The sequence below is a fragment of the Xenia sp. Carnegie-2017 genome, unplaced genomic scaffold, assembly GCF_021976095.1.
Source record: "Xenia sp. Carnegie-2017 unplaced genomic scaffold, XeniaSp_v1 HiC_scaffold_13, whole genome shotgun sequence".
In the NCBI taxonomy this organism is placed as follows: domain Eukaryota; kingdom Metazoa; phylum Cnidaria; class Anthozoa; order Malacalcyonacea; family Xeniidae; genus Xenia; species Xenia sp. Carnegie-2017.
The window spans coordinates 7,405,557-7,422,680 of NW_025813436.1; the positions used below are offsets into that span (position 1 = coordinate 7,405,557).

A 17,124-nucleotide genomic window follows, 5' to 3' on the forward strand; every position below is an offset into this window, starting at 1 on the left:
TAAAGATGCCTTTGATGTTCTTTGACAAGAAATTATTGTTAATAATGTTGTGCAATCTGTTGGGAACCTTTCTACGATGCAAATTTTTCAGCAAAATTATTCATTTCAACAGAAAGGTGTATGCATTGTTGTTACCAATTTTAATGTAGGTGTTAGAAACAGGCTGCCATCTCTCTGAGTGTTCTTTTATCTTATCAATTATAACATCTTGTCTAGTTATTCTGATAACAGGCATTAAAATATGAAAATATTTTAGGACGTGCTTTAGATGGTTAGACCCAGTCGGGCCTCTGGGCTCCCTTTAGGTTTTATACAACTCACCCAATGGTTGGGCCGTGTGTGCCATGCACGAGTGCTTGTGCCATGTCATGTGCTCCTCCTCAGTCTTATGAAAGTTTGCGCATAATCTTTGCGTGGTTGCTAAGCTCAGACGCCATGTTGGTGGATGTAAGGAGTAAAGTTTCGTAAGAAAATAGTAAATTTGACTTATGTGATGGCTTTTTTGAACAGGAAGAAATCGTTCATTGGTGTCGATGCACCCTTAGGATACGTCCCCGGTCTTGGACGTGGGTATGTGAAACAATTTTTTTTTTACTTATTTTAATGGAATGGTGAAATTTCTTACTCATCAATATGATCATTATTAGCCTGTATATTATTTATTCCATGTCTGTTGCTACTAACTTTGTAACGTAATTTTCAAAAGGGCAACGGGATTTACAACTCGTTCTGACATTGGTCCAGCTCGAGAAGCAACAGATGTTAGGTACAAACTTCCTGTATTTGTTATTAACTTATTGAATATTGTTTTATGTTGTAAATTTCTTATGTTATTGTAATTTCAGTGACGAGCGACATTTGAATGCTCAGAAGAAAAAAGATGATGAAGATGAAGAAGATCTGAATGACACGAATTATGATGAGGTATTGCATATGACTGGAATACCAAACTGGAAAGTTTCTAAACTGCACACTCAAGATTTAAAATGTGCAAGCATAAAAGTATTGATTTCTTAAAGTTGCGCACTTGAGATCTTCTGTGTAAACTACAAACTTTCAGGTCTGGCAAGAATATTATACTTTGTTATACTTGTATATTATACCTGTTATACTTTGTTACCCTGTGTGACAGGTTTATTCCATGTACCTCATTGGAAAGTGTAAGGTTTGTTATTTTGAGAAAAGTAGGCACCTAGCATACAAATTTTCTAAACTTGGTTGCACAGTTTACAAACTTTCCACTCTGGTCCATGTATGATTACTGAATATCTTCACTGCAACATTTCAAAATTATTATGTATTTTATAATAACTTCTGGGCACTCAATTTACATGGAAATCACATTTTCATAAGTTCTTTATAGAAAAAACTTGCATTAAGTAAGTATTGATTTGTGGCAAATTTCTGCCGGTCTTGTAGTTTGCAGGCTATGGTGGAAGTTTATTCACGAGCGGTCCATATGAGAAAGATGACATTGAAGCAGATGCAATTTATGAAGCTATTGATAAAAGAATGGATGGTAGACGTAAGGAAAGAAGGTATGTGATCTTGCTAAAGATTTTGAAAAATACCTCCAACAATAGTCCTCCTCAGGATTGCACTAACCCCTGCATTATCTACATTTAAAAACATGTAATGGTGTCTCCTTGGTTCAAGCCATTCACTTTAGTAATAAGAAAAATTAATCAAACCCTATTTAATATGAAATTAATTTTAGATTTATGGAGAATTTGATGATTTGAATTTGAAATTGTTAAGCATTCATTTGCTAATTGATGAAATTTTAATTGTTAAGTTTGGACTAAATCATCTTTTTTACCTTGATCATTGAATAGTGGAGAATGGAATATAGTTTGATTTGTTAATTAAAAACTTAACTCACTTTCATTTTAAAGAGAAAAAAAGTTTAAAGAAGTTGTTGAGAAGTATCGTCAGGAGAGACCAAAAATACAACAACAATTTTCTGATTTAAAGGTGATCTTCTTATAACTAGATCATTTCATATCATTATTACTCACTTCATGTACATATCTCCCCCTTCCACTGTTTATGTATTTTATATGTTTTATAGTATAGTTGCTTCATTTTTGTTCAATGATTTTGCTTTGCAGAGGAAACTTTCCGATGTGACGAAAGATGACTGGGATAGCATTCCTGAAGTTGGTGATGCCAGAAACAGAAAACAGAGAAATCCACAAACTGAGAAGTATGACATTTAGGGGTAGGGTATGGGGAGAAATATGACCATCAGGGGTAGGGTATGGGGAGAAATATGACCATCAGGGGTTGGGTATGGGGAAAAGTATGACCTTTGGGTTAGGGTATGGGGAAGAAGATGACATTTAGGGGTAGGGTATGGGGAGAAATATGACCTTTAGGGTTAGGGTATGGGGAAGAAGTATGACATTTAGGGATTGGGTATGGGGAAGAAGTATATATGACCTGTAGGGGTTGGGTATGAATAGAAATATGACCATCAGGGGTAAGGTATGGGGAAGAAGTACGTATGACCCTTAGGGTTAGGGTATGGGGAGAAGTTTGACCTTTAGGGGTTGGGTATGGGGAAGAAGTATTACTATAAGAGTATGGTGGAAATGTGACCAGAATATCAAGGGTTGCCTATTGGGAGGGGATGTGTGTGAACTTTAGAGGTTTGGTGTGGGAGAAAAGTATATGTTGTGTTTGAGTTGATAAAGAAGTGAGGTATGGCCATTAATTTTGCTCTTTTAGTGTGAGCAATAATGAAGGTTGACCTGACATGTTTGCTGTGATGCTGTCATACATATTTCCAAATAAATAAGTATATTTCTATCTGTTTAGGTTTACTCCAGTACCAGACAGTGTGTTGAAAAGTGCTATGATGAGCGGAGCGACTCATACTTCATTGGATCACAGACAACAGGTTTTCATATAAATTCTTTTATATGAAGGACAAAAATTCAAGGAATATTGTATAGTGTACACTTTATACTTGGGGGGGGGGGCGGCTCCAAAATGCATGTTTTACATTTTATCAATTTAGAGCTATACAAATCAATGAACACTAAGAATATTATAAGGAAGCATATGCAATTTAGAGATTTGTTTGATTTTCTGCCGTCTTTCCTCCAATTGAGAAACATACTACTAAAGTTTCTAAACAAGAAAGTTCTATAACATAGATTGCGCAAAGCAAGGTCAACATTGCCATTTAAACTGGCTTTTATAAAATAAATCTATGAAAAATTTTATGGTTGATTCAAATGACATGTCAAAAGGCAATAAATTTTTATAAACATTGCAGCATCCTTGAAATCCTAGTTTTTGATCACATAAGTAAAAACAATAAACTTCTGTGTAACACTGTACATTTAATGTCAGTAATATGAAATTCCACTCAACTCTTGTTTCAACACATCTTACTACTTATTCCATGTTTCTTACACTTTGCGTTCATATTTCTTATTGTGTTTTTTTTTATTTTAGCTGCTTGCTGGTTTCCAGACTCCCTTTCCTGGGACAGTGACTCCCGGTTTTTCAACGCCATCCGGGGATCTAGATCTGACGAAGATTGGTGAAGCTAGAAAGTCACTTGTTGGCGTTAAACTTGATCAGGTTATTTTCATTGCATACCATTAGCTATATTTATGCTTGCAAATTCTGGGAGTACGTGCCCTTACTTCAGCAATTATGGAATAAAAGTTTCGTTAAGGCTGATTTCCATTCAGTGCCAATTGTCGCGCGATCGACTTTTTGAGATCACTTTCTTTTCAATTGTAAGTTCCCAGCCGAACAGTTTCACACTGCTGCACACAATTCAAAAGAAAGTGATCGCAAAAAGACGATCGTGCGACAATTTGCTCTGAATGGAAATCGGCCTTTAGTCACATATTTAAAGTGGTTGTTGACAAAATTAACTTTATAAGTCGCTTGATTAGTCTTTGAAGAATGGATTGTCTTTCATAAAAATATGTATGTTTACGATGCTTTAAGTTTCAAAAACAAACATTCACAGGCATCAGATTCCGTGACAGGACAGACTGTGGTGGATCCTAAAGGATATTTGACGGATCTTCAGAGTTTGACTCCAGCATCTGGTGGGGACATAGGGTGAGATTCAATCTACTTTTATATAATTTAATAGACTTCGGAAACCTGGAATATTTGTTGCTGATTATTTAAGCGTCATGTTTTATGAAAGTGTTATGATAGTTTTTACATCTTTTTTTTTATTTATAGTGACATAAAAAAGGCACGTCTCTTGTTAAAGTCCGTGACGACAACTAACCCTCATCATGGACCTGGTATGTAGTCAACTAAAACACATTGGGAGGGAGATAGCGTTATGATGTCCATCCAATGTATGAAATAGCCGCGTTTTTTGACAGACAAAATTATGGAAAATTGATGACTTTAGGAGTGAGAATATACGTTGGAATTTAAGTCCATCAACGCCCTCTTTACTTTTATCTCTTCTTTTGAAGGTTGGATTGCTGCAGCAAGACTGGAGGAAGTCACTGGTCGCATGCAATCAGCCAGGAACATTATAATGAAAGGTACTGAAGTTTGTAGTAAAGATGAAGATGTTTGGCTCGAGGCTGTTAGATTACAGGTATGATATACTTTACATAGTTATTATGAATGACCATATTTATGTATTCATCTTTTTTTACTTGTATGGAAGAACACCAATTTACTCACTTATTATATTGATCTACCTTTCCTAACATTTGTATCATTCATTCTTATTTGTACAGATGCTTTGCTCAAAGAAGTTTATATATTTTGTATTCGTAGTATTAATAATAATATGTTTGTAATTGATGATCGTCCAGGTTAATAAAGTCCTGAGAAGGACTGTTTTTGTTGTTGTAGACTGACGTTTCGACAACCTTAGCGGTAGTCATCTTCAGAGTCAAAAATGACTCTGAAGATGACCGCTAAAAACGTCAGTCTGTATCTTCTCAGGACTTTATTAACCTGGACGATCATCAATTACAAACATATAACGATACTCCCGGGTTCAAACCATTTACTTTATTAATAATAATATGTAATACGTGTCTTTTAAACAGCCATCAGAACATAGCAAGGCGACAGTGGCTCAAGCTGTAAGAAATTTACCACACTCCGTTAGATTATGGATTAAAGCTGCCGAACTGGAAATTGACATAAAAGCCAAAAAACGTGTTTATAGAAAAGGTGATACAGTTAATTGGCATCACCTCTATTTTAACTATACTTGCTAAAATTTCTTCTTTCAATTCTCTCTGTTTAATCTCTCCCTTTATTACCACGTGTTTTGTTACTAATACTTTTATGTGCTGTTATCCTCTGCACTCTTTCTTAGCTATTGTTTATGCTTTATTTTTCTCTGAAGCATTGGAGCAAATTCCCAATTCTGTGCGACTTTGGAAGTTAGCTGTGGAGCTTGAAGAGCCAGATGATGCTTGTATTTTGTTGAGCAGAGCCGTAGAATGCTGTCCACAGAGTGTAGAGGTATATACGTTTATAGAGTATATACATTGATCATTGACTTTCTTTTATCGTCCAGGGCTTTCTGTTTCTTCCATCTTATAATCTCTTACTGACTTGCATTCCACCATTCCACATGTAGTTATGGCTGGCCTTAGCAAGATTAGAAGTATACGAAAACGCGAGAAAAGTATTAAATAAAGCAAGAGAGAATATTCCCACTGACCGACAAATCTGGATTACTGCCGCTAAACTTGAAGAAGCCCATGGTAATACGAACATGGTGACAAAGATTATTGACAGAGGTAAGTCAATCACGTGCATAAAATTGAACACTTTGAATGAGTGCTCAAAAATAGGACTCTTTGTTTGCTTTTTTTTTGTAAAGCTGTTGCATCTCTTGTCGCAAATGGCGTTGAAATCAACCGAGATCAGTGGATAAAAGATGGTGAGGAAAGTGAAAAATCTGGCAGCGTTGAAACATGTCAAGCTATCATGTATGTTCAACGTTGGATGTTTATTTTAACACATGCATATTTATTGTCTCGTTAACTATCTTATTGATTTTGTAGACGGGCTGTCATTGGCGTTGGGATCGAGGAAGAAGATCGAAAACACACTTGGCTTGATGATGCCGAAAGTGTAAGTGACAACATGAACATCACATGATTTTGATCTCATTCTCCCATCTTTGGAAATTTTTTTTTCACTGGCTAACGCTTAATGAAATATTGAGGGGACTGGTTCTCAAAGCTTGGGATTTCCTAGAACTTCCTAGCATTTGTGAAACTACCAGTGGCGGACACTTAATGAAATATTGAGGGGACTGGTTCTCAAAGCTTGGGATTTCCTAGAACTTCCTAGCGTTTGTGAAACTACCAGTGGCGGACACGTAATGAAATATTGAGGGGACTGGTCCTCAAGGAATGGGATTTCCCAGAACGTCCAATGCAAAACAAAAAATCAAGAAGGTTTAATGGGTATGCTGGGAGAGAAGTGTACCAAATAGTCATTATTTAATATGACATGACATTAAGATATATAGGTGTGATTTGTGATCTTTGATACAGGATTTTTAGTCTTCATAAAATTATTGGGGGTGGGACCGTGGGGGTGGGGTGGGAGTGGGCTCAGAGCCTCTTTCCTCCTCTTGTGTCAGCCACTGAACATAACAACTGCTTATCACAAGCACAACATGTCTGATTATTTCATGTAAATATAACACCACATAACTGTGGTGATCTGTGTGATAATTTCATTTATTAAATGTTCTTTACTACAACAGTGTGTTGCCAATAATGCGCATGAGTGTGCCAGAGCAATTTATGCTCACATTCTCACCGTGTTTCCAAGTAAAAAAGGAGTTTGGTTACGAGCTGCATTTTTTGAAAAGAATCATGGGACAAGGTGAGCGAAGAAATAAATAATTTACTAAACAGCTTATGACGATTCATCGACCATTAAGTTGTGTTGTTTAGGGATTCCCTTGAAGCATTGCTGCAGAATGCTGTCAAATATTGTCCAAAGGCTGAACAGTTATGGCTGATGGGAGCAAAGTCGAAATGGATGGCCGTAAGAACTAAAAACAACAGTGCTAGTTGGTTTTAGTGTACTTTAGCAAATCTTCCATTTTACTAGGGAGATGTTCCTGCTGCGAGATCTATTCTTGCTCTTGCGTTTCAAGCAAATCCAAACAGTGAAGAAATATGGTTAGCTGCTGTGAAACTGGAGAGTGAAAATAACGAAGATCAGAGAGCGAGGTGACTTATTCTTCAACAGATAACTCAACATACTAAAAGAAAAATTTTCGTGTTATTTTTGTTCATATTATTACGACAAATTTCGACCGAAAGGATTCATTGTGGATACGAAGCTGTATCACTTCTTCCGTCAGATCCAGTTATGATAATATTAGGGAGGGAGGGGAGTGTGCTCTAGTTCATATAAGATTTTGTTGGCTTCTGTGTAGGTGTTCCTGTGCCATGTCAGATTGTTTTGTCTAGTTCTGTTAGTCTTTTATCATGATTTGGGAGTATTAATTTGAAATGGGCGCCATTAAAACACAAATCATAATTGCATTTGCTTAATTGGTTGATATTTATAAATATTTTATGGGGAAATTGTCGCCACTCCTGCACCCCTAACCACTAGTTTAATTGTTTTTTTTGTTTAGAAAACTTCTTCAGAGGGCTCGATTGAATGCCTGTACAGCTCGTGTAATGATGAAGTCAGCAAAATTAGAGTGGGTTCTTGGAAACATTAAGGAGGTCAGATTAACTTTTTTTCTTATATCTGTGAAGATGTTCTATCCATTGAGTTTTCCATAAAACAAATGAAACTTTATTGTAGGCATTAGTTTTATTAAATGATGGCGTGCAAAAGTATCCAGATTTTGCCAAGGTAAAATAAAATGGATGGATTTTACTATCCTTCTATACTTAAACATTGTAGATACTTAACTCTGATTACGTTATTAAATTTTATTGCCAACATATTTCTTAAACTGTTCATTCATGAAACTCTGTAAAAACATGGAATCATCGCCACTACATCATGTAATTTTAAACGATGAAGGATTTTTTTGTTCCTAGCTTTGGATGATGAAAGGGCAAATCTGTGAACAAGAAAGGAAGGAAGATGATGCGAGGGAAACGTATAAACAAGGGGTATTCATGGATATTGAAGTATAGTTATGCAATGTCTGCATTTTAACTCTATAACTTATGCGGTATTTTTCTTTTTTTTCGTTGATCAGGTAAAGAAATGTCCAACATCAATACCATTGTGGATTTTGAGATCAAGACTCGAGGAAAAAATAGGTGAAAATATTGCACTGTTTTGTATCACTCGTCAATATGTTTGTGTTGTTCTGAATTAGTGCATTATGTTAGAATTGTGTCCGCTTTGCTCACCAATGTTTTTTTCTTTCGTCCAGCCGGATGAGAGAAGGAAGAGTAAACAGAAACCATAAAATATCTTATAATGTATAAGATATATATAATAACAAACATAAGTAGTGTCATGAACGACTTTTGTTTTGTTTGTGTAGGTTTCTCAACGAAAGCAAGGTCAGTGCTAGAGCAAGCAAGACAAAGAAATGCAAAATGTGCTGAACTTTGGCTGGAAGCCATCAGAATTGAGATTCGTGGTGATAACAGGGAATTTGCAAAATCATTAATGGCTAAAGGTTTCTGTTTCTTGCGATACTTGTATCTTCATTATAATATGGTCATATATTTTACATGTGAAGAATTCTTTCAATGCCAAATTATTCTCCTAATGCATTGAAATTAAACAGGAGTGCTTTTTGAAATAATCCTGAAAACTGTTTGTTTTTAATTTCCTTTTGTAAAAATTGTATAAAGCGTATGATTTGCCCATAATTTCATTATCTTAATGCGGTTCAGTTTTGACTTTTGTCGCAAGGACATCCTTTTGATATCAAAATGCTTGGATTGCTTTAAATTATTTGGCTACACATATAAGTGATGAATCATTTTGATATATTTAGCAATTCAGGAATGTCCCACTGCTGGAATACTTTGGGCAGAAGCAATATTTATGGAAGCGAGACCTCAGAGAAAGACAAAAAGTGTTGACGCTTTAAAACGTTGTGAACATGATCCAAATGTTTTGTTGGCTGTCGCTAAACTGTTTTGGAGTGAACGAAAAGTAACGAAAGCGAGAGAATGGTTCAACAGAGCAGTGAAACTTGACCCAGATCTTGGCGACATTTGGGCATATTTTTATAAATTTGAACAGCAACATGGCACTGAGGTTAGCTTGCATGGGAAATTGACCAACAATTGCTGTCTACGTATTGTTTTATCCATTTACCCTTTTTCTACTTTTTTTACAGAATCAACAAGAAAATGTATTAAAACGCTGCGAGATAGCCGAACCTCATCATGGAGAGACGTGGTGTACCATATCTAAAGCAGTCAGAAACTGGAGGAAAAAAACAAAAGATATTTTACAATCTGTTGCACGACATTTGAAACCTATTGATAGAGAATAAGCTCTTGAATATTATCCGCGCTTTATTTTTGCCACTGGCAGATTTTGGATATTTATGACAAAGACTTGGTTCAAAATTTCTCGTGTGTTTATTTAAATTTGTTTGTAAAGAACGAAAACTTAAATATAAAGATTATATTCGCTGTGTCATCCCTTTATCATGATTTTCTATCATTTATTTTTTGTCACCTCTAGATTTTGATATATTTTGAATATAATTATCTATATTCTGGATAAAGAATAAATTTCACGAGTTTGTATTTATAGGTATTTGTTTGAAAAATTAAGGCATAGAAGTTAATTATATAAGTTATCTGTTCGTGTATCCGATGTGTATCTGATTTCTCGCATTTTTTTCCTATTTTTATATTTTAGAATGTGTTCTATATTCTGGCCAAGTTTATAAATTTATTGATTTTTATTTTGAATTTTGTGAAAAAAAGAATTTTGTGAACATTTCATGAACTTTTACTAAAAAAAACTTTTATGAACTTATGAGTTTTAGAGGACAAGTTGTTTACAATATAATTATACATATGGTTTAAGAAATTTCAGGTGTAGTTTATTTATTTTAAGGTTGGAGAGAAGAATTCTTAATTAAATAAGATTAATTACGGCATCGGTTCATCCGACCGATGTTTTCTAAAGTTAAGCAAGGAGTGAAAGATTCTGGATATATTTTAGTCAAATATATCTCCTTGACCAAGCTTTAAAAAATTCTACCCAACATTTTTTATGCCCAAGCTTGTGAAGCGACAAATTCTTAAATAACTAAATATTATTCCTTTTATTTTGTGCCATTATTTTGTGCAAATAAGAATTCACAATATGCCAAGTTTAAAAAATTTACCTGGCATTTATAAGGCTGTTTGAAAGAACTGGAATTTTAACTTAAATATATAAGATTATTTACAAAGTGCATCCGACTTTGTCGATGATTTTCTATCATTTATTTTTGTGCCACCTAATTTTGGATATATTTTGACAATAAATTATCATACTGGCCAAGTTTAAAAAAATTTGTATAATTTCTAAATTATAGCTATTTAAATGTGAAGACAATATAAAGTCAAGTGGTGAGTGCGTTAATTGTTGTTACTCTTTGCAGACTGTTGTAAATGATTGATGGAAAATTTAATTTCAAGTTAAATGTACTTGAGTATTGTCGTAAAACTATCCTTTCTCGACAGCAACTTTGAATGCATGAAAGTTCCGCCTCAACTTTACATTGGTTTTTGTTTCCCCATGCCGACGTTTCGCTCAAAATAAACACACGTGACATCACAATTTATCACATTTTTATGGCCAATTTACTTCAAAACGATAAACGTCAGTCTTCGAAATATGCGAAAAAGAAGGGTGGTATTTTTACTTCTCATATTCCTGTTTATGATTGGGTTGTGCAAATTGAGTACAAGATTGGCATTCGTGCGAGAAATTTTTATCGAGAGACGTTGTAGGCAAGGTCATAAACAATTGAGCTTACCTCCAAAGTTCAATAAACAAATGAACCAATGTTTCGACTTACTTAATATCGCTGTATCCATGTTGAATGGCGAAAAAATACAGTTGCCTTTCGATACTGCAAACACTAAATGGAGTTTTAAAAAACCTGTAGACTTAAGCTCTTATGAAAGAACCTTTTTTCGATGGAACCAACCCTGGGAACAAGGAGATAGTTTAGAAACCAGAAAGAAAGCAAAAAAATTTAATGTGTCAAGTAAGAGCCTACCTTTTAAGAAACACTTTATTACATTTGGTGAAAATTGTTGTGAGATTTCGAAAGCTAGGGCTGTGCGACATGCTATGGAAGTTGGTGGTTTTCATGTTGCACATGCCTATGACTTATGCTCAGTGAAGGCTAATTTCCGTAAAACTCATCGCAATATTATTTTTCGGCACAAGGGTGCTGGTTACTGGCTTTGGAAGCCTTACTTGATTCTGAAAACACTTATTGAAGATTTGGATTTTGGCGATGTAGTCATGTATGAAGATGCAGGCAGTTACCTTATAAAGGATGCTGGACCATTACTTAAACTTGCTAGTGATTCTTTGCAAGGAATAGTTGTATTTACTCTTCAATTTTTGGAGAAATACTACACTAAGGGTGATACCTTTATTGTCATGGAGATGAATTTCCCAAAGTTTATTGAAACAAGTTTCCAAACTCTGGCATCTTTTGTAGTAATGCGCAAAGATTGTAAAACACTGCAGTTTGTTATGGAGTGGCTTGCATACTCGTCAGATGCTCGTTGTGTCACCGATGATCCTAATGTTTTGGGTAAAAATCATGATGGCTTTATTGGACATAGACATGATCAATCTGTGTTGTCTTTACTATCAAAAAAATGGGGCCTACTACAGCATCGAGATCCTAGTAGTTTATATGTAGAAGATAACAATGGAAACAAATATATTTATTCGTCTGGACCTTATGGCAAACTTATAATTCATGATAGGTTTCGATCATAACATATATTTTAATGCGGGAGGTACTAGGATGCTAATTGGGATGTGATTATTTTCATATGTTTGTGCTTGAGAAGAGGGAAATATAAGAATATTCGTTCACCAAATTAGAATTTCTTTTCCTATTAAATGTGACTATTTGTTTTATTAACATTTACATAGTATTTATATTGATGTACGTGCATTCACTTATATTATGATTGTGTTTTTCAAAAGCTCAACATATTGTAAATTTTCAAAGATACTATATGTATTTCCAAATATATTCTAGTGTGCACAATATTGAGATTATTTGTTGGTTACATTTGAAGCTCATGGATTCATACATTCTTTCCCTTGGTGCTTGTGTGCTGTCAATACTTTCTTTATAGATGTATCAAGCTAAAACATTTGTTTCACTACTTCATGTATTTAACTTTATAGATGTATCAAGCTAAAACATTTGTTTCACTACTTCATGTATTTAACTTTATAGATGTATCAAGCTAACACATTTGTTTCATTACTTCATGTATTTAAAGATACAGCAATGTCATTATGCATGTCTCTTTGAAAATATTTTTGCAATTAGAAAAATTATTTAAGAAAACTCTTGATTTGCTTATGGAACATGATCTCATAAATTAGTATCTTAACCTCCTGAATTTTTGGAAGAAAACGTTTCCTACCATTTTGGGACAACGGTTGTGTTAATATTTCGGTATTCGGAAATGCTTTCGTTTTTTGTCTGTAATTTGTCTGCAAGGAAAAGACCAGTGACAATGTACAATATTTCTAAGTGAAGTGTATCAGTGTATAAATTGGAATTTAGTCACTGTAATTTCTCGTTTATTGCTTTATAATTGCAACATTGTATAGCAAAATGTGATATTTTAGAAAATTTCTTGATGGCTTTGACATTCTTCAGTGAAATTTTAGCTGCCTTGTGTGTGACTAGACTGATTACGACAGAAACTGTATCAAATTTTGGATAACATATCAGTCACGTGTGTTAATGTAACATACCAACACCCACGTTGTCTGATACTGATAGTCTACGGCATTTTATGATATTTCATTGAGTATTGAAAACACCCACCCTGTCAGCTATTTGTCATAAGTTCATGGTATTTGATAAGAGTTTTTAATTGAAATACTGGTCACGTCGTCTACTTAAGATTTATTTTAAATGACGTCTTTCTTGCACGTAAACCACAAGCATTCAACTAAACTGGATAGATGCTCAGCCTCTAACAACTGAGAGCTAAGTTATTCAAGAGAAAATAAAAGAAAGATCTATATGGCCAATTATGTTGCGGAAACTTTTAATAATTTCTATAGATGTAATTACTTTTATGAAAGCAAGAAAATTCTTTTTCACACATGTATGCCATTAGGAATTTCGACAAAAAGGATAAACAGTTAATATAGGAAACATGACTTTTGCTTTGCAATATAATTTGTCCATTTCAAGTTACTATGTTTATAATGAGGCAAACTCGAGATTTCATTTATTGTTCCCACTGATAAATGACGTCAAAGAGGGATTAATTTTCAAGGTGTTTTCTATTTACTTACCGCTTTTCCATAAAACATTTTATCCAATGTAGCAACCGGAGTATCCAATAAGGAAATATTTAGAGCGTATTGCAGACAGAAATTTTATGGGTTTTTTTTTTACGTTGACTTCTTGTGATTTTTTATCATTCAACATTTTTATACTAGAGAATTGCTTTTTGATGTCAGTAAACGACAGGAAATTTAATTTCCTTTGCAAATGAGCCGACCTTGGGGCAAATGAGCCTCACAGGGCCCGACTGCAATAAAACTTTTAACAAGCAAGTGGAAAGTAAACTGCAAAAAATATACCAGCAAGATTACATGCTGTTAATCACAAGTTGTTTGCTTTATGGCATGATAAGAATGATGGAATTTTCTAGTTGTTAATGTAGAAATTGTGTCGACACATGTTTAATTTATCAATGATAATATTGCTATGTATTATTAAAATTTTGTAATAAGTCACAGGTGCAGTCAGTTTTAAAGACTGTGGTAATAGTAATAGTAGCGTAGCTGTATAATTTGAACTGTGGATGCAGCGATTTCTATCAATGCTACAGAAAATCAACACTAACAAGCAATATCAACAATCATCGTAACAATTTTTTTTCTCTCGTTTACTTGGCTTTACTTTGTCGTTAAACTATTCGATGTCCGCGGGTTTGAGTAAACAAAAACAAAACCGTTTGGCTGTAAAGACTATTTTTGGCCTGGAGAAAATATATTCACCAACACAATATAACCGCCTAACACCTGAAAGATTGGATCGAGGAACTGTTTTAATACGTACTCAATCGTTATGCCACAAAGGAACTGTGTCTGGGACAACTTTCACTAAAGTGTTTAAAAATACATGGCATCTTTCCTGTTGTTTAAACATTACGTATCAAACATGTGTGATGCTTTTGTTTCATTATTCAATCTTTTATACTATGATTTTAAAACGATTGTTGTTATCTGTTTTGTTCTTTAAACTCAGTGAAATTTATTCTATATATTGGTTCATTATAAATATTTTTTTCTAAATATCTGATATTTCACGATGTTATTGAGATTGATGAGCATTGTAGCATCAAGAGATGTGTAAGAATTTTGTTCATAGTTAAAAGCTAACCGGTTGATTCGTTCATTCCATAGAAAGCCCTGTAGTTTTGTGGAAGAATACATTCATCATTCATATTATTGTTAATTAGCATAATGTGCGTGTTTTCACTTGCGACGTCAATATTGGTGTCAATTTCTGCATGGAGCCATGGGCACTTGTTTTTGTTGAAAAAAATAATTTAAAACGAATGCGAGCATCGTAGAAATAATGAAATGTTTGCGATGCACGTGAAAACTGTGACTTAATCAACATGTTTTGAACTTTGTACAAATTTAAAGTTGTTCTTACTATAAATACTTTTGTTGTAGGCGTGAGGAGCATCATGTAGTGATCTTGCTGTGAGCTTTATCAGGTGAGGAAATTACATTTCAAGGGTATGTTTGATGGTTTGTAAGATCTCAAAAGTGAGCAGAAGGCATAGATTTTACTATTGCATTTTCAATTGTTCGTGTTTTATCTGTTGCAAAACTTTTCTAAATTATTCAAGAAGGAAACGTAATGACATTTTTCCTGCCTTTGTTTTGACTTCCACACCTTTTATGTCGTCAGCTGCGAGAACAATTTAACGTGATCACTTATTACGTTAATCATAGGTTTTCATCGAACATTTTTGTCTACTCGTCGTCTTTATCATATTAAACGAGACTGTTTCTTAGAAATAATATTATCATCTTATCCAAATTTATTGAACAGGAATTGATACAATTCAAAAGATATTAACCAAATTGTTTTTAAATGCATCGCACGATACCGACTAAATTTTTTTTTTCAACTAAATTTAATGGTGACATTATCTCGACTTAAAAACATACTGAACCATGCATCCATTAGCGTTTTTAAGCGCACGTAAAATGCGAAATTTATTAAAGTTAAAACAGGAAATACATTATGTACAGTCCATTTAAGGTCAGCTTATACAACATCTGTTACGTAAACTATTTGCTATATAACAGATTACTATAATAACGAAGGTTTCCCGTTTAATTTAAAGTCTTCTTTCCTCCTTGCAATAACTTAGATATGAACAATTTTAATAGATAAGTATCTCATCGCCTAGGTAACTGAGACGTTTTTGTTTACAAAGCCACAACGCCAATAACATAACGACTCCAATCAAGTGTATCAAAGTAGAATTTTGGCATCAAGCAATGCACGATAAATCGATGTAGCTGCTTTGCCAGTTTGTCATTTCGTCCGACGAACGTGTTTTTGATTTCCAAAACCGCGATGGTTTTCTTGTTTTTTTTGGTGCATTCACTGCACGTTTGTCATTAGTTACACTTACATCTAATTCACGAAGTTCGTTTAACTGAGCAAGACTACCTAAACTCCTTGACGGTCGACGCATTAAATACTTCTCACGACTCAATTGTCTTTGATGATAAAGAACATTAATATCACACGAGCCTGTACGTTTCATTGCACTGTGTCTGTTTATATTTAGTAATGTTTTATTGCGCGGTGATGGACCTCGAGGAGTGCTAGGTCCTTCCCATATGCCACTGTCTGTGCTTGATACTGATGAACATCTCTCATCACGATATTTACGAAGAGTGAACGTTGACACTATATCCTCGGAGATTGCCGTTAACAAGGCGGTAAGCCAACAGTTTCGTTCGTCACTCGCAAAACAGCAAAGTATAAAGGTTTTCAAATGTTTCCCAGACAGTCGTAGACAATACTTAGGTTTTCCTTTGTTGTCCATACAGTCGACATGGACACTGAGACGTGTCAGAGGTATTACCCCAAGAGGAACGTTATCTTTTTCTAAGTTGCTTCGATAGTACAACAGACCATCGCTTCTTAATACAAAGTATCTCGTCTTCCAGTATCTTCTCATTCGACGACTTTGTTTAAACAAATATCCTTCGCGATATATAACTCCTGTATAATCTGCGCCTGATGGCACAGAATCCACTTCGTTCCTGTCAAACATAAGATCATGCAAATGTTCAATGCTTTGTGAAAGTCTTTTCTTTAAATCTCTCATACTTAAGCTTTAAAGGCAACACACTTTAAAAAACGTATATTCGTTCGAAATCCTCGATGTATTTAATTCTTTATTTGTATTCAGTAACAACACTCTTGCTTACGCTGTGCGAGAACACTACAACAATGACATTACTTATGCTGCATCGGACATTTATAAACTTACTGACGTCATGAACATATGACCACAGCATATGACCGGAAATTCGAGTCACATAGTTTCCCTTTTTATGGCCACCCTCTTTTTTTACGTGTCGGTTTTTAGATATTTAAAGTTACTAGGAGACAATGTTAATGGAGATAGTTTTGCGCTTTTGCATTGTTGAAAAACGAACCAATTATCTTCTGATGTAAAGTTAGCTCTACTTTATGTACTGATTAAGATTGCCAGGAATTATTTCACGTCCGGATCTCCGGGAAATTGAAATTTCTCTTACATCATGCTTTCTTGTGACCATGATTACGCGTGGAAAAAATGGGAGGGAACTGTTCTCTTCTTTTCTTGGATATTTTATGTTTTGGTGTAGTGAACTAGTGTTGAAGGATTATGA

At 34.5% G+C, this 17,124-nt stretch overlaps 2 protein-coding genes and 1 long non-coding RNA gene across 4 annotated transcripts; 2 read left to right on the top strand and 1 right to left on the bottom strand.

Annotated features, from left to right (window-relative positions):
- The first annotated feature begins 364 nt into the window (after positions 1-364).
- Positions 365-9,484, top strand: LOC124456819 (pre-mRNA-processing factor 6-like). Its single transcript, XM_047007157.1, has 26 exons — positions 365-570; positions 707-766; positions 846-924; positions 1,420-1,538; positions 1,896-1,974; positions 2,112-2,206; positions 2,821-2,902; positions 3,466-3,594; positions 3,995-4,089; positions 4,219-4,283; positions 4,464-4,591; positions 5,055-5,181; positions 5,360-5,478; positions 5,597-5,759; positions 5,843-5,951; positions 6,027-6,096; positions 6,740-6,861; positions 6,933-7,026; positions 7,093-7,214; positions 7,628-7,721; positions 7,804-7,854; positions 8,046-8,120; positions 8,210-8,273; positions 8,504-8,641; positions 8,966-9,231; positions 9,314-9,484. The coding sequence occupies exons 1-26, from the start codon at positions 494-496 to the stop codon at positions 9,470-9,472; spliced, it is 2,781 nt and encodes a 926-aa protein (XP_046863113.1). The 5' UTR covers positions 365-493; the 3' UTR covers positions 9,473-9,484.
- Positions 9,485-10,489: 1,005 nt separating this feature from the next.
- LOC124452723 lies at positions 10,490-12,464 on the top strand. The gene is made up of 2 exons (XR_006950852.1): positions 10,490-10,547; positions 12,212-12,464. It is a non-coding gene; the product is annotated as an uncharacterized LOC124452723 (long non-coding RNA).
- Positions 12,465-15,411: 2,947 nt separating this feature from the next.
- Positions 15,412-16,716, bottom strand: LOC124456015. Of its 2 annotated transcripts, XM_047006571.1 has the most exons (2): positions 16,599-16,714; positions 15,412-16,509 (listed from the first exon to the last, which is right to left on the bottom strand). In XM_047006571.1, exon 2 carries the CDS (start codon positions 16,422-16,424, stop codon positions 15,726-15,728), a length of 699 nt encoding a protein of 232 aa, XP_046862527.1. In that variant the 5' UTR covers positions 16,425-16,509; positions 16,599-16,714; the 3' UTR covers positions 15,412-15,725. The 2 variants fall into 2 exon arrangements, with proteins under 2 accessions (XP_046862527.1, XP_046862518.1); XM_047006562.1 differs by having other exon boundaries at positions 15,412-16,716.
- Positions 16,717-17,124: the final 408 nt, after the last annotated feature.

Coding starts and splice junctions, on each gene's coding strand:
- LOC124456819 (XM_047007157.1), top strand. CDS start 494: ATGGCTTTTTTGAACAGGAAGAAATCGTTCATTGGTGTCGATGCACCC. Junction 1,975..2,111: donor AACAATTTTCTGATTTAAAG/GTGATCTTCTTA, acceptor TTTGCTTTGCAG/AGGAAACTTTCCGATGTGAC. Junction 8,642..8,965: donor AAAATCATTAATGGCTAAAG/GTTTCTGTTTCT, acceptor TGATATATTTAG/CAATTCAGGAATGTCCCACT.
- LOC124456015 (XM_047006562.1), bottom strand. CDS start 16,574: ATGAGAGATTTAAAGAAAAGACTTTCACAAAGCATTGAACATTTGCAT.